The 20,755-nt window shown below is 33.1% G+C and overlaps 1 protein-coding gene and 1 long non-coding RNA gene across 51 annotated transcripts; one reads left to right on the top strand and one right to left on the bottom strand.

Annotated features, from left to right (window-relative positions):
• The first annotated feature begins 2,008 nt into the window (after nucleotides 1–2,008).
• On the top strand, nucleotides 2,009–16,555 carry LOC107843187. Of its 50 annotated transcripts, none has more exons than XR_007047135.1 (12): nucleotides 2,017–2,642; nucleotides 9,431–9,481; nucleotides 9,571–9,888; nucleotides 10,981–11,059; nucleotides 11,170–11,243; nucleotides 12,810–12,875; nucleotides 13,062–13,541; nucleotides 13,636–13,695; nucleotides 14,432–14,533; nucleotides 14,640–14,993; nucleotides 15,573–16,047; nucleotides 16,118–16,555. XR_007047135.1 is itself a non-coding variant. In XM_047399411.1 (8 exons), the coding sequence occupies exons 4-8, from the start codon at nucleotides 11,301–11,303 to the stop codon at nucleotides 14,787–14,789; spliced, it is 582 nt and encodes a 193-aa protein (XP_047255367.1). In that variant the 5' UTR covers nucleotides 2,016–2,642; nucleotides 9,431–9,481; nucleotides 10,986–11,059; nucleotides 11,170–11,300; the 3' UTR covers nucleotides 14,790–16,555. The 50 variants fall into 50 exon arrangements, 6 of the variants coding, with proteins under 6 accessions (XP_047255367.1, XP_047255363.1, XP_047255375.1 ...); XR_007047118.1 differs by having other exon boundaries at nucleotides 2,018–2,642; nucleotides 10,986–11,059; nucleotides 13,003–13,541; nucleotides 13,636–13,877; nucleotides 16,134–16,555; XR_007047126.1 differs by having other exon boundaries at nucleotides 2,018–5,987; nucleotides 13,097–13,541; nucleotides 13,636–13,877; nucleotides 16,134–16,555.
• Nucleotides 16,556–18,499: 1,944 nt separating this feature from the next.
• On the bottom strand, nucleotides 18,500–19,847 carry LOC124888607. Its single transcript, XR_007047077.1, has 2 exons — nucleotides 19,587–19,847; nucleotides 18,500–19,085 (listed from the first exon to the last, which is right to left on the bottom strand). It is a non-coding gene; the product is annotated as an uncharacterized LOC124888607 (long non-coding RNA).
• Between the last annotated feature and the right edge of the window lie 908 nt (nucleotides 19,848–20,755).

Raw genomic sequence — 20,755 nt, 5'->3', positions numbered from 1 at the left:
ATTGTGAAATACAATTTTGTTGATTGTAAGAGTCATTCAACTCCTTTTATACAAATATGTGAAAGTGATGTGACAAATAAGAAAAAAGTTTGCTAGCCTAATAAAATATGAGATATGTGACTAATTGCACTTGGCCTGAAATTGAGTAAAAGTACTTAAACAGGTTATACAAGAAAATCAAGTATATTTACTTAAAAAAAAGTTGTGGCTTATTTTATTAAAATAAATTTTGTTGTACTTAAAAGTGTTTTTGATGCAAAATGAAAAAAAAAAATTGGAACTATTTGTTGAATCGAAAAAGCAAATTATTATTTGCTTATTCTATCGGGGATATTGAATAAATTATTTTAGGTTCAACTAATGAAAAAGTGAATTAATCAATCACTTTATTTCGAGAAATTAATTTCTCTAGTTTGAGTTATTATGATAGCACCAATATTATTGATACAGTTTGAAGCTGTTACTATAACAGTAAATTTAGACTCGGGAGAATAAAATAATATTGTAATATTATATTTGACAAGTGGTACCACTAACATTGATTATGCCAAATTATGTGATTATCTTGTAGATGAACTATACATGGCCTTAGAAAGATAAAGGGTCTGAGACATGTCGAGGGGGAAGGAATTGAAGCTAAAAAATCTGAGTCACAAATGAGGAAACCTAACCTGGAGATTAGAGATCCTATAACCAAGTTCAATGAGAAAAACGTATCATATGATGACTTGTTGTGTAATGCACTATCATTTTATCCCTCCCTATGGTGTGAGTGCATTTTGTTCCTATAATGATTTGTGAAGGTTAGTCTAGAACTCTCAATGAAATTTTGTATCTCGTATGAGTGAGGTATCAAAATTACTGGACCAACCTTAACAAATTTCACCTATGTGAGTATGGAAGTAGGCCGTTTCCTATGAGAATCGAGCTTAGTCTCAAAAACACTTGTGAAAAGTCGGGATGGCACATGGCGATAATGTGCTGACTATTAAAGCTTGTGTCAGCAGTGATACTATATTTTCCTTAAGCAGTCATAGTTCAAGTCTGACACCACAACTGACTCTGGAGTAAAATTTATTGTTTTACTAAGTGAATGTTCAATGCAGAGCACACCTTCATTATGCACGATAATTTCCCTTCAACTAAATTGGTGCAATACTTTCTTATTGAATATTAAAGAGAGATTAGTTAATTCAAGAGTGGAAAGGAGTGTATAAGACTAGATTGACGAAAATTATATCATTTTCCTAGGCCATAAGGTTAGTAGGTAAAGGGTTCTCATCATTTTTAGGTCATCTCCAAGATGTGAGTGTGGGGTCCCTTTCAATAGAGTCAGTTTTGGTAGTTTACGAATTTAAGGATGTGTTTCCTTTAGTCTTAATGAGTATGCCTATAGATAGAGATATTGATTTTGGTATTGACTTAGAGTCGGGTATGCTCCCTACATCTATTCCTCCCTATAGAATGGATTTGGAGAGTTGAGAGAGCTCAAAACTCAATTGTAGGAGCTATTTGTGAAGGGTTTTGTTCGTCCAAGTACTTTACCTTGGGGTGCTCTAGTCCTTTTTTTTTTAAAAAAGAGAAGGATGGTAGTTTGAGGATATGCATTGATTATAGACAATTGAATAAGGTCACTATCAGAAATAAATACCCTTTGCCTCTCATAAATGATTTGTTTGACCAGTTATAGGGTGCATTTGTGTTCTCAAAAAGTAATTTATGGTCGGGTTATTATCAGTTGAAAATTAGATTGGAGGACATACCAAAGACAACTTTTAGAACATGGTGTAGACACGTAATTTTATCCCTCCCAAAAGCTAAATTTACCCATTTACCCTACCTTACCATGCACCCCTTTTAGTTGATAATTTTTCCACAAAATAAAAAATAACAACCTAATCCTAACCACTCCACCAAACTACCCCTACACACCATACCCATGTTCTTACCCCTACCCCGATCCCATAGACTCACTGTACACACATAACATATACATATAACACTGACCTAACACACTACATTACCTTTTAAATAATACACTACACACACATAATTCTCTGCACACACTCACCTACGGAGAAACACACACGGGTTTCCATTTTCTTATCCCAATAATCCTCCACTTTGATTGACAAAAAAATACATTCACACACAAATGAGAAATGAGAGAGAGGAAAGAGAGATGAACGAAGAGAGATAGAAAAACCGGTGAAGGAAAAATAGAGAGAAAGGAGGGATGTGACGGAGAGAGGAGAGATCGAGAGAGAAGTAAAAAAAGGAAGGGAGTGCACAGAGAGAGAGAAACGAACGAATTTGACGGTTGTCAGCAAGTTTCTTGCTGTAAATGTGCCAGATTCACCATTGGTAAACACTGTCGTCGCCGTCCATAGCCGTTTCGGCAAGACCTGCCGGCAGACGGCTCACCAGTACCGTTTTCTTCCCAAAATTTATCTAGATTTGGGATGGTGATTGTATTTCGCTTGAATTTTGGATCGTTGTCTCGGGATTCATTTTTCTTTGTGGATTTGCATTCAAATCTGTTCGGTTGTGTCTTTTTAGATATCAAGTTGGTCTAGTTCGTTGTTTTTTCGAGGTTGGGTTTTATTATCGCACTATTATCAATGAAAATTCGATCTTGTGAGGTCCAATTCTCAACTCTACTTATTCTTTTATTATTTCAATGTGGTTGATGATGTGATTAGTGGTGTGTTTGAAGTGTATTTGAGCTTTTATAATTATTATGGCTTAATTTCTTGATTTTACATCAAAATTAGTTAATCATTGATTAAGAATAGAATTCGGGGAGGTATGGATCTTGAAACGTGAATGTGAATATATTTGATTTATTATTGAAAGTTTGAATTGGAATGAGTATTGATGTTTGTCAAACCCGATAGTATCATGTTTTAGTCCGAAATAAATAGGAAAATCTTAGTTGGGTATGCAAACTTTAGGAATCAATATTGTTGGGCGATTGAATGTTTGTTGAATGATTTTGTTGCAAAATATTGAAATTGTATTCATTTTCACCGGGGAATGCTCCAAGGAAATTGTATTTATTCACGGGGGAATGTCTCGAGGTATTATGTACGCGAAGGATGTTCGCGATCAAGACTTGGAACATCGGGTGGAGCTTAGTCTAGGGCTAGTTTAGAATTAAATTTACATTTTTGGCATTTTTCTATTTTTGGATTGTATAATTCAGACTGTACATTATTTTGTTTTGAATTTCTGTTTGGTTTTGTTTGTTTGTTTTGTTGGTTTATACTCTTCATAAGACCATACTAGCCAATATACTCCATGAAGCGACCACGGTCGAACCACGAGACCAAGGGGTGCCTAACTCCTTTCCCTCGGTCAACGGAATTCCTTAACCGGAATCTCTATTCGTGAACTAGTTCTGAAAGTCAAATCATTTTGAAAAAACTTTTCCAAAGGTGACTTGGTACTCCCGATTTATTCCAAGTGGTAACTCTAAGTATAATTATAAAAAATTCTTTTCGAAATAAATTTTTCATCTTTTGTCACTTAACAATAAAAACCCTTTCAAACATAAAATCAATATTCTTTTTGGTATAAAGGGAGTGTGACATCTCTGGCGACTCTGCTGGAGATTTTTTCAAAATTCGAGCTTATTTTTTTGAGTTGTATCGACTTAGTGTGACACAATGGGTGTATAAACATTTTGTTTGTGTTATTATTTTTGTTATTATTTTTATCATTGTTGGATGCCTACGTGCTCTTTGTTTACAATCTTTCTTTATATGTTACCGCTTTCTATTTGGCATCATATGCATTAACCTGAGTTAATTCTTTCCCAACAAGTCCCGGAGTACAAGTTGTGTAAACGAACTCTAGTTGAGTCACTCTTATTTTAGGATGGGAAACCATTAGATGTATGGAGTAGGTGGAAAGCAGTCGTAGCCACTATCGACCATATACACCTTCGAACAACCTTGTTAGTGGACCCCAGCCTAGGTCAGCCTTTAGGTCATGCTTATCTGCATTATGTTGAGACCTAGCAGGACCCACTTTGTCCTTTGTGGGAGACTCACCCCTATAGCATCCCTACGTGCAAATTGTTGCATCTTTTAGGGTAACAGGATCATTTAACGGACTGATTTGGGGAAAACATGTGGTAGAATTAAAGGAAAGTGTGTAAGCAAAGAAAAGTGTGAAAAAAAGAAAAAAGAAGAAAAGAAAAATTGAGTTGAAGAAAAGAGTTCATAGTTCGTAGGAGTTCTTTATGGCGTTTGTTTTCCACAATCAAAAATTCAAAAAGATTTTTTTACATTTTGCATTCATTTTCCAAAAAATCAAAAGCACAAAAAAGATTTTACTTTGGTTTCCTTTAGCAAGCATTCTTAATTCAAAATTGTCAAAAAGATTTTTTTTCAATAGGAGCTTTTATAAAGGAAAAATTCAAAAAATATGGTAGAAGGTTTGTACATTTCATATAATGAAAATATCAAAAATATTTTTCTTTCATAGTTGTTAGTGTCATTTTTATGTGAAGTGTCAGATTGAAAACTCAAAAGAGATTTTATTTATGTTTTTCATCATCCATCTTTGGCCGTGCACCTCAAGTTAAGGTTCAGTTTGTTATTTTATCCTTAATTAACCTATCTGGATGAACTACGCACACCTGATTCTCCTCATTCGGGAGTGAGATATGTAGGCAGTCCTTCGTGGGTTCGGTTATCTTATTTAAAAAATTCAAAAAAGAATTTTTCTTCACTCTTCATTTGGAGTAGGTGTCTCATATATATCTGTAAAAGAAAACTACAAAAAAAAAGATTTTTCTTTAATAGGTTCAAGTTTCATCTTCGTATGAAATTCAAAATCGAAAACTCAAAAAGATTTCCTTTGGTAATTATTGGTTTCATTTTGTATAGGATTTTAAAGCTGAAAAATTCAAAAAAATATTTCATCAATTCTTTTGACAATTTGTTGTTTTCTTTTCTTCTTAAAGTTTCAAGAAAAAAAAAGAAAGAGACTTTGATTGGCCGTGTTGTGCCAAAACTTTACGAACTACGCACACTTGATTCTCTTCTCTCGGTAGTGAGATACGTAGACGCCCTTCTTGGGTTCGGTGATCTTTTCAAGAAAAAGAGAAAAAGTTTTGGATAAGTATTACATTCTAACGCCTTTGTTATTTCTTATTCAGTTAGTTTAAGATGGTTGGTTTGTGACATTCTGGTTGGTCTTCCATATCACACCAAATCTAAGGAAGGGTAAGTTGTGTCCAACAAGGATATAGTGAGTGACATCATGGATCAAATAAAGAGTCAGAAAAATGAGAATTTAAAGCAAGAGATTGTGAGATTAAGGCAACAAATGATGGAAATGTATCGAGCTTGGGCCAATGAGCTACCTCCTCCTCCATTTCCCACTATTGACCCTGCAAATACCTTAAGATTTCCATCACAATTGCAAAGTCAGTTTCCTACTGTTGTTGATGCACCACAACATGCCACAGAATTCACTATAAGCCAAAAGTATCCCAATGCTTTCATCACTCACTCTCTAGCTCTTCAGTGTAAATTTACCATATTGATTGTTATGTCGGGGACACAACGGGGCTTGAGATGGTCATACCATGAGCCTCGACCCCGAGCCTATACATTAGATCCATATAATCACCTGCAACAAGATTCCTCTTTGCAAAATCCAAGATATTTCATTCCACTTCCTCAATATCCTTTGAATAATGCACAGTGATATACTCATTCATATTCTTATCCACAATGGCATGCACCGGTTCCTCAACATCGTCCTCTGCCCCCATATATCTAGCAAGAAACTTCTAAGTCCAAGTTTCAACCGAGTTCGAAGTTTGTAAAAAGAAGGAAATCAAAGGATAATTTTATACGGAATGTGTCTGATAGTGGTGAAAGATCTAGTCATGATGATGTGAAAATTAATGGCCAAGATGTCATGCTCAACAATTGGGAAGTCACTCATCTCCTTACTTGAAAGGATTTTTGGTAATTTGTTTTGTGTTCTTTTCTATTTTTTGAATTATTTTAGGGTTGTAGTTCGAAATCTATCTTGTTTTGTTTCTCTGTAGTATTTATTTAAACTCTTCAATTTTTTTTTCAATGAGATGTGGTGTCCCTTGTCATTTTATCTTATTTTAAGTCGTTTGTTTGTCTTCTTCACACAATATATTTTATGTTGGTTCTAGTGATATGACATGCTGGCTGAATTTCAGCTAGATCTTAAAATTTAATTTAAGCATGAACTTTGGATCAGAATGTTTCATATAGAAAAGAGCATCAGATAAAATAGGTAGAGTGTGATACATTTGGTGACCAACTTGAAGCCTCCTTTAAAAATTATAGCAAGAATCATAAGAATAACTTGGTCATCAATTGAAAAGCATAGCTCAATTAGGTCAAATAGTGAATGCATGATCCCTATATCAAGAGAAACAGGAAGACAATCAGCTCTATGAAAACATGGGTCATTCTAGGTAAGGGATGTACACCAAAGGTAGAGTTGTATGTTTGACAAGTGTAGAACAAGAAGTGGCACACATGCTCAGTTAAAGTTAGTGTTGTTAGAGTGTCACAAATGATCTTCATCTTTTACTTTATATTGCATGATGTATACTTGCATTTTCAAGGATTGACATGACGAAGGCATTTCATTCTGCTATTCAAATATTGTGTCATCCTTTATTTACCTCATTTGAGCTTTAGTGTTATTTTGTTTCATACCTCTCTTTTGGAATCAAGATAGAGTCAACAAAACTCAAAAGAAAATTTTGAGCAAAAGAATAAAGTCTGAAAAGTTTCAAAAAAAAGAAAGAAAAAAAGAGAAAAAAAAAAGAATGTCAAGCAAAATAAAATCAGAAAAGTCGACAAGAGAAAAGAGTCAATGAAAAAAAAAGAGAAATCATAATTAAGCAAAAGAACAAGTTTTCATGACTATGTGTAACCTGATTCTCCTCTCTCGGGAGTGAGATACGTAGGCTGCCCTACTCTGGGCTCAGTCCAACCAAATAAATAATTTAGAGTTGCCCAGTCAATAGAAATTGGGACATAATTTAAGCTTCATTATTTGAGTCGATTACAAAAGTTGTAAGTCACACCCTACTTCAAGTGTCATTTGGGCCTTATGTCATTCTTTCTTTCTAACCTTATCCAAAAGCCAAGTTACAACCAAAGAAAGATTTTCAGATCAACTTTGAGAATGATAAGGCTAAGCATGCAATCCATATAATAATGTATTTTGGGAACTACTTGTCTTCTTCAGCATAATGAATCAAGAGAGAAATAAAAATAAGAGAGTCTTATTGGTGAAAAATCTCATGAACAGCGTAAGACGATAGTAAGTTAAGAGAGATAAAAATGAGAGTCTTATCAGTGAAAACCCTTACAGGCACCATAAGATGACTACGAGTTGAGAGAAATAAAAATATGAAAGTCTCATTGGTGAAAACCCTTACGGAAAATATAGTGCAATGGTGAGATAAGAGAAAGAAAATGAGACAGGCTTGTTGGCGAAAACCCTTCAAGGCGTCACTAGCTGAATGAGGTCTCTGAATGTGAATCGTCCTAAGAAAGTAACTTAATTTCAGGGTCATTAACTCAACAACAACTGGTAAAATTGAATTGAAAGATTAGACAGCTAAATCTAAAATGCATGTCATAATCATTAGAGTTGACTATCACTTTCAGATAAATTTTATTTTTTTCTGTTTTAATGGGGACATTCATTGTCTGTTTTTTCTTCTTTATATTTTTATTTTTTTTCCTTGTGTCAGTTATTCAAATTGAAAGTCATTTTTCTTGTATCATTGAGTCAAGTCCATGTCAAAACAAGTGAGAAAAGATTTCAAAACTTGCTACCAACTTCTTCAATTGCACAAAGCAAGACAAAAGGTCAGAACATGAAAGAAACATGATTATAAGTAAAAAAAAAGACAAGCATAAAGTTTTGTCAAAAAGAAGTTTGTAGAATCAAGGAAATCCAAGGTTCGAAAGATTTATCGGAGAGACATAGCAAAATAGAGCTACTGTGCTTAATTCTGAGTCACTTTAAATGGTCTAAGTTTGGGTCAATGGTGCAGCAAGATAGTGATATGACATTAGTTGAAAGCAAAATTAACGGAACAAGTTCAAGACAAATCACCTCAAAATCCAAAGCCGCAAGCCAACCTCCCTGTTTTAAACTCGCAAGTTTTCTTTGTATGAAATAGGAACAGTTGTTACCTTCAAATCAAAGGCTTCAAAACGGAAATATCCAAAGGTGTAATTCATTATTTCTGCAAATGCAAGAGCAGTATTGTTGTACACGTTTGGTCTCACAATTATGGTAAAACTTATCATTTTGTACCCCTAAAAGACGCATTCTCTAATTTGGGTCATTATGTCTCATGACTAGGAGGTGCACTTCCTAATTTGAGTTGTTAATCCTAAAATATGTACTTTTAGCAAGGATCTTGCACTTTCACTCTAACGAGATAGACGGTTTGGTCTCAATCCTTCCATTTTACCCTCAAGAGGTGCATTTGTTGATCAGAATCTTGATTCATCTTTGCATTGTACATTGTTGCAAGTGGTTGTGATTGGGTTTGACACCCGTAAAAGGTTTTGATGATAAACTGGTGCAAAATAAAATTTAACCTATTATTTGGGACATTACTTTATGTTCAGGACCCTCCCAGAGAATGGAAATTTACTTTACGTTTAAGACCCTCCCAGAGAATGAGAATTTAATTTATGTTCAGGACCCTTCTGGAAAATAGGAATTTACTTTATGTTCATGACCCTCCTGGAAAATGGGAATTAACTTTATATTCAGGACCATCCTGAAAAATGAAAATTTACTTCAGTTCAGGACCCTCCTGGAAAATGGGAATTTACTTTATGTTCAGGACCCTCCTAAAAAATGAGAGTTTACTTCAGTTTAGGACTCTCCTGGAAAATGGAAATTTATTTTATGTTCACGACCCTCCTGAAAAATGGGGAATTTACTTCAGTTCAGGACCTTTCTGGAAAATGGAAATTTACTTTATGTTTAGGACCCTCCTGAAAAATGAGAATTTACTTCAGTTCAGGGCCCTCATGAAAAATGGGAATTGACTTAAGTTCAGGAATCTCCCGAAAAATGGGAATTTACTTTATGTTCAGGAACCTCCTGAAAAATAGAAATTTACTTTATGTTCAGGACCATCCTAGAAAATGGGGAATTTACTTTACGTTCAGCAGCCTCTTAGAAAATGAAAATTTACTTTATGGTCAGGACCCTCCTGGAAAATGGAAATTTACTTTATATTCAGGACCCTCCTGGAAAATGGGACATTGTTTTCTGCTCAGGACCTTCCTGAAAAATGAGACTTTACTTTCTGTTCAGAACACTTCTGAAAAAGGGGGCTTTATTTTCAGAAAATTGGAATCACTCATTGTCATAACTCTTTCAGATAATTTGTGTGCTAGCTTGGAATCACTCGCTGGATGTATTCTGTTGAAAGGTAAAATATTCATTATTCAAAATCATTTTAGTTGATTTTGCAGTAGTATTTCAACATAAATGCTTCATCTTACACATTAATATTTTTAGATATAGATTTTTGGGCCTTTTCAAGTCCCTTGTAGGGAAAAAATCACAAGCAGAAGGTTCCATAGCTGAAGGTTACATAGTTGAAGAGGCTCTTACTCTTTATTCTCTTTATTTTGAGGAAATTGAGTCAAGGTTAAATCGACCTAAGCGTGTAAATGATGAACCAAGCCAAAATGAGGCTTCTGAAAAGTCAAGTATGTTCCCGCAACATGGTACGCATGTTGTAGTCTTCATAACAGAATCACTGACTCATTTGGAGAAAACACAAGCTCATCGATATGTGTTACATAATTGTGCAGTCGTGAAGCTATTTATTGAGTAAGAAATCTATATTTATTTGATTTGTAAGATAATTTTTGAGCAATTGGATTAAAATTGCTAATTATAGTGCCTTTATAGTGAATTTAGAGATTACATCAAAAGAAGTATAAGAGGCCGAAGAGTTTCAGCAACAGAGGCAGAGAGAAGAGTTAGTAAAGAGTTCCCTTATTGGTTTCCTAAGCGAGTGAATGAATGATATTAGAATTTTTTTCATATAACTTTATTATATCAATTTATAATTTCTGATATAAGAGTTTTATATATTTAGATTATGAATCCGAATATAGCAGATACTATCTTTGATGAGATGAAGTTCTTAGCACAAGGTCCAGCCCGAGATGCAAGAAGATTTAGCGCTTCAAATTTTGAATTTTATATAGAGAACAAGGATTAAAAACTCAAGATAGTGGAGTTTTTCTTGTCTCTAACACTTCTTGTGTCGCATCTAGTGCAGATAGACATGCAACACAAATAAACCTGCCATATTCTAGAAAGTTGAAAGATATTATTGAGCTTAATTATTATGGTCAATTTAGGATTATTCTTTTTAAATTTCAATGGGCTGACACTACTCGAAAGAGAGGATTCAAAATAGATACTTGAAAGTTTAATTGTGTCAACTTTTCTAAATTGATTCATATCGGTGATCCTGTGGATGATGACCGATATATCGAAGCATCACAAGCAAATATGGTCTACTATGTTGATGATAAAAATAATAAAGAATGAAGTGTAGTTGTACATCTAAAACCAAGAGATTTGTTTGACATGAGAGAGGTTGATGAAGAGGAAATATATGAGAATGAGCCATACCAACAACAAGAATTTAGATAATTTTTTATGTTAATTATGAGAATGTCCAAATTGCAATAGAGGAGCATATGACTGAATAGATATATCATTATTTTTTAGTTTCCTTTGGCACTTTGTTTTTCTCACTTGATTAGTGTTTTTTTTTCAAGACTTTCTATTTTTTGGCTAAGAAAGTTATCTTTGTTCTTTATATAATTCTTGATAAATTTGTTTTGTTTCTCCATTCTTAGTGTTTAATCATGAAAGGATCTTCTGATATGTTATGTGGTTTCTTAGCTTAGGGCAAAAAATTGGAGGACAGGAACTGATTGGGGATCTTGATTGTACTGTTCACGGAAACTTCTTTGGGAGCCAGGTAACAGAGAGGTTTTCTCGTTTTGATTAGGCAGATACATTTGTTTAGTTTCTCCATTCTTAGTGTTTAATCAAAGGATGTTTTGGTATGTTATATGATTTCTTATCTAGGACAAAAAACTGGAGGACAGGAATTGATTGGAGGTCTTGATTGCACTGTTCACAGAAACTTCTTTGGGATCCAGGTAACAAAGTGGATTTCTCGATTGGGGGTCTTGATTGTACTGTTCACAAAATATGTTATGCTCTTTTATTCTATGATGGGTGGGTTGCAAAATAGTTCTTATAATTAAAGTCGATGCATGTGTTTTTATGGGTTAACCATTGAGAGAGGAAGTATTAGGTTCCTTGATTATATGGCTGCTGCATATCTGTGGTAGTCAATTTGATGCTCTTTGGTCTTCAATGGAACCAAGCACAAGTAATCATCTCGCTAGTTAGTTTTCCTTCTCTATCTTCTTCTCTTTAGTTTTCCCTGCAATGCTTGTGCAGGAGCCATTCTTTTTCTTGGTTCCTAAAGAGATTTGCGACAGTACAAGCATTAGTATTTCAAACTATGACCGACTACTGATTTTCCTTCAAATATTCTCCCACAGGTAATTTCCAATGTGCTAATGTACAAAATGAAATTACCTGTGGGAGCAGATTTAAAGGAAAATCAATAGTTGGTCATGCTGCCAGTGCATAAGGATATAATGCTTGATGTTATTGTCTTGCTGCCAATGCATAAGGATGTAATGCATAGATATTATTGAATAGTTGAGTTGTTTTATGTAATGCACTCGAAATTACCAAGTGCATTGGTAATTATTCATCAAGTTTTTGAGTTATAACTGCATCCTAAGTAAAATCTTGTAAAAAATGACTTCAAGTGGGAGATAGCAATCTGCTTTTCTATGTCAATGACCCCACTAAAATAAACTATTTTTCTAATTCGATTGTTACACTTCAAGAATTCAAAATTAGCTTTCCTATCTTCTTTTCCCTTGTTCCTCCTCAGGTTTTTTATAATTAAGAGCATACATGCTCAGTTCTTTTCACAATGTAAATTTTAAGTGTACAAGATTGGAAAGATTAGCATGCCTTCTTTCCTTTAGCTTCTGTTGCTGGAGGGACCTAGATAGGCATGAATGTCTTTCCACCCATGTATGGCCTTAGAACTTTAGGAATCTCAACTCCATCCTCCCTCCGGTAGTTCTCAAGTATACAACAGATAGGGTGGAGTTCAATAAATGCACGTGCCGTGCCACATTCTCATTACCCTAAGGAAACAATTATGTCAAAAGAGTTCAGATTTGTGTGAAACAAAATATAAACATTGGAAACTGGTTATCTGTGGAGCAAAAATTATTTTATCTTATTGGAATCTTTATCTAATTTATATTTTATCTTTCATTTCACAATTTTCTTTTGTATTTCATGTTTCTAAAGTTTTGCGAAATAGAGAAACTTTTATAACTTCCAAAGCTTATAGTTCACGAATTGTTCCTGAATTCTGAAAGATGGCAGTGGTTAGTTCCTTGAGGGCCAAGAGCTTGAGGGAATTGAAATATGTGAGTGGCAATAAAACTTCTTTATGGTGTCACAGACCAGATATAATTGTAGTCAAAAGCCAAATATTGTAACTGTTGCTTATAATCATTTGATTAATGTGCTTTAGTGAAGTCTATTGTAGTTGTGTTATAGTGTTACTAATGTGAGGTGTAACTTCCCAGATGTCATATTACTAAACACTACATTGTTTACTGTAGATATGCCAAGGTTCAAGCGGTTGCAGAAAAAGCAAAAACTAAGTCCGTCGGTATCTACATCACAAGGTACTAAATCAGCACCTTCTTTTCTGGACAAAAAAAATCTGTCTCCGCTAATTCAGCATGCACCACAACTATCTCAACTAGTTTATTTAGCATCTAGTTTATTTAGCATCTCATCTAGCTCCTATAGATCAGGACACTCCACATCAGGTCTGACAGTTTTCCCTGGATCACAACTATCTCTGTCAGTTCACTTGACATCGCATCCATCTCCGGTTGGTCAGGATTCATCACAACCATCTCTTGTTAGTCGGGAGTCATCACAACCATCGCATGTTGGTCGGGACTCATCACAACCATCTTGTTGGTCAGGACTCATCACAGCCATTGCTTGTTGTCGGGACTCATCACAACCATCTTCTGTTGGTCAGGACTCATCACAGCTATGTCTTGGTCGGGACTCATCACAGCCATGTTCTATTGGTCGGGACTCACCACATCGATATTCGATTGGTCGAGACTCACCACAGTCATCTCGATTAGTTCACTCTACATCATATATGCGTCTGACAAATTAGGACTTATCACAGCCATCTCGATCAGTTCATTCTACATCACATTCGACTCCAACAAATTAGGACTCATCATAACCATCTCTAACAAATCAGGGCGCACCCCGAAAATATTCTAGATATGAATCAAATACGCATTGGGATGTAGTTGAAATAGGTAAATACTTTAACTATCAATACATATTCAACAGACCTTTCTAGGCCATTGTAATATCTCTCATAGCCTCACCCAATCTCTTTTCTTATAGCAGATTCAAGAAATAATGTCAAGAAATTCAAAGTGAAAGCTAAGGAAGTACTGAATTTAACAGGTGAAGAACGTATCGTGGTTAATTTTGAAGTTTATGAAGAACCATTTGGGGAAGCACGTAGCCTACTTTCGCGTTTTTGTGAAATTTTAGCGTGTGATTGCTCTTTATTTCAAATCAACTTTGAGAAATGGTCGATTTTACCTATGACATACTTCAACCGCATCTTCGAACATACTATAAAGGTATAAGCTCTAAATTTTGATGACTATACCACTGGTTAATTTTGTATTTGAATTTTATATTTACATGTAGTAGAAAAGCTAAGCAATATTTTTATTTTGAAGCCCAAATTCTTCTTTGACATAGTCGAATCAGTTGCTCGATGACATGTTTCTTTATCTATTGGAAAAAAATGGGCTGCAAATAAGATTAACATGTGAAATGAAGTTGATGATCCACTTAAAAGTAAATCTCAGATTATGGATAAGGTGCCGGATGGGATCCCACCAGATCAATAGATTTCTTTTATTGAATACAATTTTAAAGAATTAACAAAGGTATTTATGTAAATGAATTTCTTTATAGTTGTATAATTATTTTTTCTAATTGAGGTTTAAATATATTTTTATATGAAAACGCGTCAAAGGAACCGATAAATCGAAATAAACAGACAATTCCACACACTGTTGGCTCCAAAGCCAATGCTACAAGAAGGGCTGAAATAGTGAATGAATTAACATAGAATGTAATTATTCCTAAGTAGTAAATTATTTTTATTATGTTTTTAAATTTATAGATGGACGAAACTGGACAATGGCCTGGACGAGCACAAATGTACATTACTACTCATAAGAGTCAAGATGGAGTATATGTTAATGAAGCGGCAAAAGAAATATGTGTGAGTTATACTTATGTGCCATAGACTCTTATCGAGCAATCAACCGCGGTATGCCAAATGAATTTCTATTATTAATTTATTTTGACAATAAATTTTCCATATGTAGGAAAAAATTGAGTCAACTTTGAGTCAAAGCACCATAGATGAGTCTCAAGTTTTTTCAAATGATGTCATTAGTAAGGTGCTAGGGCCAGACCACTCTAGATGGGTGAGATGCTTGGGATTAGGAGTTGTTCCTAGTAGAGTGTTTAAATAAGATAGACCTCATTTTGGTGGTACAAGTGCTTCAAGTAGTGGAGGTTCTTGTTCGTTCCAATGTCGAGAAAACTTGGCTCAAATAATGAATTCTCACAATCAAATAATGAGTGCTTTGAAGGCGTATATGATAATGAAAAAAGGAACGATACTGAAATAATTTGTGGGGCTCTTTGATTCTCCTTCAATGGCTTCTCCCACGGCAGTAAGTAAAGTTCTCTTTACTTTTTTTTAGTTGGATCGGTTGTGAAAATTTTCTCTAATTTTATGTTGTTTTTGAGTTGGTGTGCTGCAACTTTTCTTGATCATATTGGAAGTTTTTCTTGTGTTGTTTTCTGGGTTGTTGTGTTCAGTATCCTTTGCTATAGCAGAGTGGTTCTTTGAAAAAAATAGTATCTTCCTTTTGATAACTTCTTGAGTTGTATTGACAAAACAAAATCAATCCGTCAAAAGTGGCTATCTCATTTCATGTGCATAACATTTTTGTTACAACTTTGGAGAGTATGAGCATAGCTTGTGGTTGCTGGTTGTGTTAGATGGCTTATTATGTTGACTGTAAATATTTTTGTCATTTAGTATAAACATGCTATGTTAATGTTGTCGTGTACAACTAGAGGTGTTTACACCTACCAGTACGTAGACCCTCTCTGTTTTATGTCAAATTATAGTCGTTGCTGCCTTTTTAATTCTGGTGTGTTTCCTGATAGTTTTAATTTTAGCCTTGTAGGGGGTGCCTGTTGCTAGCTCAATTAATTCTTTTCATGATAGTTTCTTTTGTCTGTAGCTCAATAGATCAATTGTCTGAGCTTCGTCTTGAAGGGGTAGGTGTTGGGGAAGTTTTAAGGAGAGTATCTTTTGATGTTACATCTGGAACAAAGAGTGGAAATGGAAATGAGGAAGTGCTTCTTAAGCTACTGCATGTGGTTCTTGAAGGGAAGGATGAGAAGGCAAGGCGAGAGATGAAAGGCTTAGTATTGAAAATGTTGCATGAGAATTCATCTCATAATGACTTGAGGAAGGAGTCACTGTATTCAGCTTGAATGCATGTCTGCAATTGCTCCGCCACTATTTTTTACGGGCAGCAGATGCAGACATGATGGATGTAAATCAGATTGCACGACAGGCTGATAATCTGCATTGGATTTTGTATATTTTGATTGATAGACAGATAGCTGAAGATTTTTTGAGGACTTGGGCTTCTCAGTCTGAATTATCTGAGGCACATCCGAAGGAAGGTGCCAGCACTTCATAGGTATGAGGTTAGTAGAGTCACGGCTAGACTATTTGTTGTATAGGTAAAGGGCAATTACTAGATTCCAAAGATGTTAGGTGCTCTCTTTTGCAGACGTGATTAGTGCCATTCTATGAGGATTTTGGATGGATGAGGAGGGCATCAAGAGGTTTCCTACTTTAAGGTTTCTTCTGATCCATGTAGAGCTCTCCTGTCTGTGACTGAATTTCCTGAATTAGTGATTTTATCACAAAGGGTCATCCTACTTAAGAGTTGTGCGGCTTCCTAAGTTGCAGGGATAATCCATATGTTCAGTTTTACTGGACATGAAAAAACACAATTTAAGCAAGGTAACAAAGTTCAGGCAATTTGGAGATAAGGATGATTGTTAATATATAAGACCAAGCTAAATTGTTATTGATTTCGTGATGGCAATGCCAAGGATTGCAGCAACATGGTGAATTGTATATTGTTGTAAGTTCAGAAGAAAGACTGATCATTTTGCTTTTCTGGTTTCTAATGAAATTCATTGTCTATGCCCTTTGTGGTCCAGTTTGGTTAGGATTAGATGCACTGTTTTTCCCTCGTGTGAATACTTCAGCAACATATTAAACTGTGAAAGATTTTTGAAAAGTGATTTGAACTTTTATATTTTATTTAAAATTTTTGCAATAAACAAAATTATTTAATTTTAAATAATCAAATATTATATATGCGAAGGCATGTGAGGTTAAACTAGTATATATTACAAGTGCGAATATCTTTTGAGAAGTTATTTGAACTTTTTGTCTTTTATTAAAAAAACTAATAAAAAAAAATTTTCACTATTTTTTTTAATTTTAATTTTAAATAATCAAATGTTACACGTGCGAAGACATGTGAGGTTAGACTAGTATATATATATATATATATATATATTACAAGTGCGAAGATCTTTAGAAAAGTTATTTGAACTTTTTGTACTTTATTAAAAAACTAATAAAATTATTTTTTCACTATTTTTTTCAATTTATTATTTAATTATTTTTTATTTATATTAACTAAACTCCAAAAATATATGGAATTCCTAAAATGTATGGAAGGAGAATCTATTAATAATTTTTTTATACTGGTTAATTAGAAAAATACTCCTAAAATAGGACTATATTAAGAAAATACTTCTATAAATATTGAAATGCACGTTAAATTAGAGAAATCGATTTACCTATTGGGAGAAGATTGATGTTCATCTAACTTGATTCGGTTGTATGTCTAGATTGGTGGATGCTTGATTTTCTAACCCTTAACTTCTTTATTGTTTTTTGTCAACATAATAGAATTCAACGTGTGTTTGTGATCAACGTGTTTTTTGTTTTCATTAAAGTCATTCTTTAGGGTAAAAATTTTTGTTCAGAGAAGAATTATTTTCATCAAAATCGAAGTTTTGTGATCATAGTATTACTGTTTTGTTGTAATTTACAAATTGTAGATGAATGTAAGTTGGTTTTGAAGAATTTTTTTGTGTAAAAGTCAGGTTTAATTGTATTGTTTTGATATCTTTATTATCTTATTGTTTTATTTTAATTTACAGATAGTAGGTGAATGTTTGTCAGGTTTTTTTTAGGTAAAAGTTAGCTTTAATTATATTGTCTTAATATCTCTATTAATTTATTATTTTGTGGTAGTTTATTCATTTAAGTCATTCTTTAGGATCAAAATTTTTGCTCAGACAAGAATTATTTTCATCAAAATCGAAGTTTTGTGATTATTATTGTATTGTTTTACTGTAGTTTACAGATTATAGATGAATGTCGGTTGGTTTTGAAGAAATTTTAGTGTAAAGGTCAGGTTTAATTGTATTATTTTGATATTTTTATTATCTTATTGTTTTATTTTTAAAGATGGAAGATGAATGTCGATCGACTTTAAGAAATATTTTTGGTAAAAATTAAATTTAATTAAATAAATTCTTCATCTTTACATATCCAAAAGATATTGAATTTAATTATTATATTAATCTTTATTAATTAAATAAATATCCTATTTTAATGAAACTTTTGAATTCATTAAAGTGAAGTACACGAGGAGCGTACATCTAAATTAGTTACTAAAACAAAAAGTTAAAAAGGGCCACTCAGGAGGAGTCAAATCTGGATATCCCAAGTCAACATCACGTGTAAAGGCCCTTTTGGGCCAACCAACAACCTTGCTATAGGATTTCCTAAAACCTCAATCCCGAATGTTAGATCCGCTCTTGACGTGATGCTCTATTCTTTTGTAATTATTTAATTTCATATTTTTATATTTAATAATTATTTAATAGTATCATTTCTATTTTATTTTTTTGAATCTCATTTAACATTTTATAGTGAAAAAAAGTCAACTAAAAGTGCATAAAAGTGACTTTCATAAGGAGCGCAATTTGAAAACCATAACAAAGTATTCTTATACTTCATGCATGATCAAACATTGTCACATAAATTAAGATGGAAGGATAGTAATTAGGAGGAAGCCAAGATCTTGATAAGCAAAGTGATGAAGTTACATTTAACTTTGAAAGTACAAATACTGCAAAAGCATTTGTAAGCCAACAACACAAACCATTTTGATGTTTTTTTTATTTTATTTTAAAAAAAAAAAAACTGGGGGAGGGGATTATAATAATGTGGGGAATTGAACCCTCACCAATAAGGTGGGAGTTCACGTAACTAATCAACTAAGCTATTAAGATTCCATAACTATTTTGATGTTACATTCGATAATGTGATCCTGATCGATCTAGCTAGTTAGAAGTAGAACTAGCCATTTTATTTTTCAATTAAAAGAAAAGAAAGCTGAAATTGGAAAAGAAAAACAGACATAATTGATCATATTGTGTTGGCCAGGATATATATCTTTAGCCGCAGCCGTAGGTATGACGAATGACATCATAGTAACAATATTTGCAGTATATATTATAGCAGTCACTGTTCTGTCGACAATATCCACCACAACCACTCTTCAAGCTTTTGCCAATTAAGTTTGATTTGAGTTCTGCCAAGTCTCTCATAGCAAGTACTTTCACGTTTGGAGAACTAGCCAAATAAACTATAATTCATAAAAACAAAAAATAGTGTCAGAATCAATATGTTATACTTATATTATTAGAATGTTGTAAAAGATATCACATATATATCTGTCTATACAATATAAACCTACATATAGAGATATGATTTATCTATTTGATTTTATGTGCTTTAGAGTTGACTGACACAGAGTTTAAAAAATCAAGGGGGTCTTTGAATCTTCTGGTTTTAAACTAAAAATATGTATATTGTGCGTATTAAACTTTTCTTTAAATCTTGTGATTTTAAACATGTCATGCGAAAACATTGAAATTTAAAAACTATTAAAAAGTAATATTTTCTTTAAATAGATTAAAAAGGGTCTAAATAGACTATATAAAAGAAGATTTAGACTTCACTTTTGAGATTACACTCATATCTAATTATTTTTGCTGTAGATTAAAAGAAAAGGTAAAATACATGAACTAAAACAAAGGATATATATATACAAAAAGAGTGTGTCGTACAGAAAAAGATCATTTACCAGACATCACCAAAAGCACCAGAGTGAAATAGAAAGCATAATTAGCCATGACAACAGTACAATGTGTTATTATTGCAATGATGATTTTTTACTTCGTGAAGGCCCGTGAATTTATAGGCCTCTCTTTTCCCCATATTTCTCCCCATCTAATTAACAACTTGTCTTTAATTAAGCTAATTTTACCAAGTTGAATCAATTTTATTCAAGAAAACGAGTAGGATTAAGTCTAGATGATGAGCACCTCTTTAATTAATTAGTAGAGATTCCCCCAATTATTACCCGTTCCAAATTAGGATGACACAGCTATTAAGAAAATAATGATTGGTAATGTAACGTTACCATTTTGCCCCTCTTAATTGTGTCTTGTTGTTAGTTTCAATAAGCACCATTTATATTCTTAATGGTGTACTCTTAATGATACTCCTCTTTGCAACATTTTTTAAGAATGCTAATAACAATGAGTAAGCAATTACACTAAGGGTATAATAGGAAAAAAATTGTCTTGTCTTGATAATTAAAAAAAGACAAATAAAATGGGACACCAAATTAGAAAATTTAGGACGAATAAAATGAAACGGAGGAAGTAGATTTTTTATTTAACCTAGATTAACAACTAGAATAAGTAGTATTAAAAGTGGCTTACACACTACTCTTTTTATTCCACATTAACGAGGCAACACACTCATTAAGAAAAAGAAATTAGGACATAAATTGAACATTACTTTACTCTTTTAAAGTTAAACTAAAATTATAAATATGAGCAATTAAGTTTCTTGAATTTATCAACTACAAAATACTTATAAATGAAAGACAAAAATGGAAGAAATTTTCAACAACTTTCTTGAAGATTGAACAATTAAATTATTTTGAACATTAAAAAATGACACACAAATTAAATTATTATGAAATTATTACTCTCTCCGTCTCATATTACTTGACATGTTTGCCTTTTACACAATTCTTAAAGAGAAATTAAAAAGAGGTGCAAATTGACTAATATAACCCAATTAAATTCACATTAAATATTATCATTACCTATTGGAGTTAATTACTTCCACTAAATATTACTATGGATAAAGTTAAAAAAAAAATGTTCAATTATCTCTTGATTTTTTTAAATATGTCACCTATTTTAAAATATTTTTTTTAATAAATATATCAAGTAATAT

The sequence above is a fragment of the Capsicum annuum genome, chromosome 1, assembly GCF_002878395.1.
Source record: "Capsicum annuum cultivar UCD-10X-F1 chromosome 1, UCD10Xv1.1, whole genome shotgun sequence".
NCBI lineage: Eukaryota > Viridiplantae > Streptophyta > Magnoliopsida > Solanales > Solanaceae > Capsicum > Capsicum annuum.
Note: the sequence above shows the minus strand (reverse complement) of the source record. Positions and strands in the feature narration are given on the sequence as shown.

Excerpts from the sequence above, each read along its gene's own strand:
- LOC107843187 (XM_047399419.1), top strand. The coding sequence starts at position 11,301 with ATGCTCTTTTATTCTATGATGG. Across the intron at positions 13,878-14,431 it reads TCTTCGAACATACTATAAAG|ATGGACGAAACTGGACAATG; the intron begins GTATAAGCTCTA and ends TTAAATTTATAG. Across the intron at positions 14,534-14,639 it reads AAGCGGCAAAAGAAATATGT|GAAAAAATTGAGTCAACTTT; the intron begins GTGAGTTATACT and ends TTCCATATGTAG.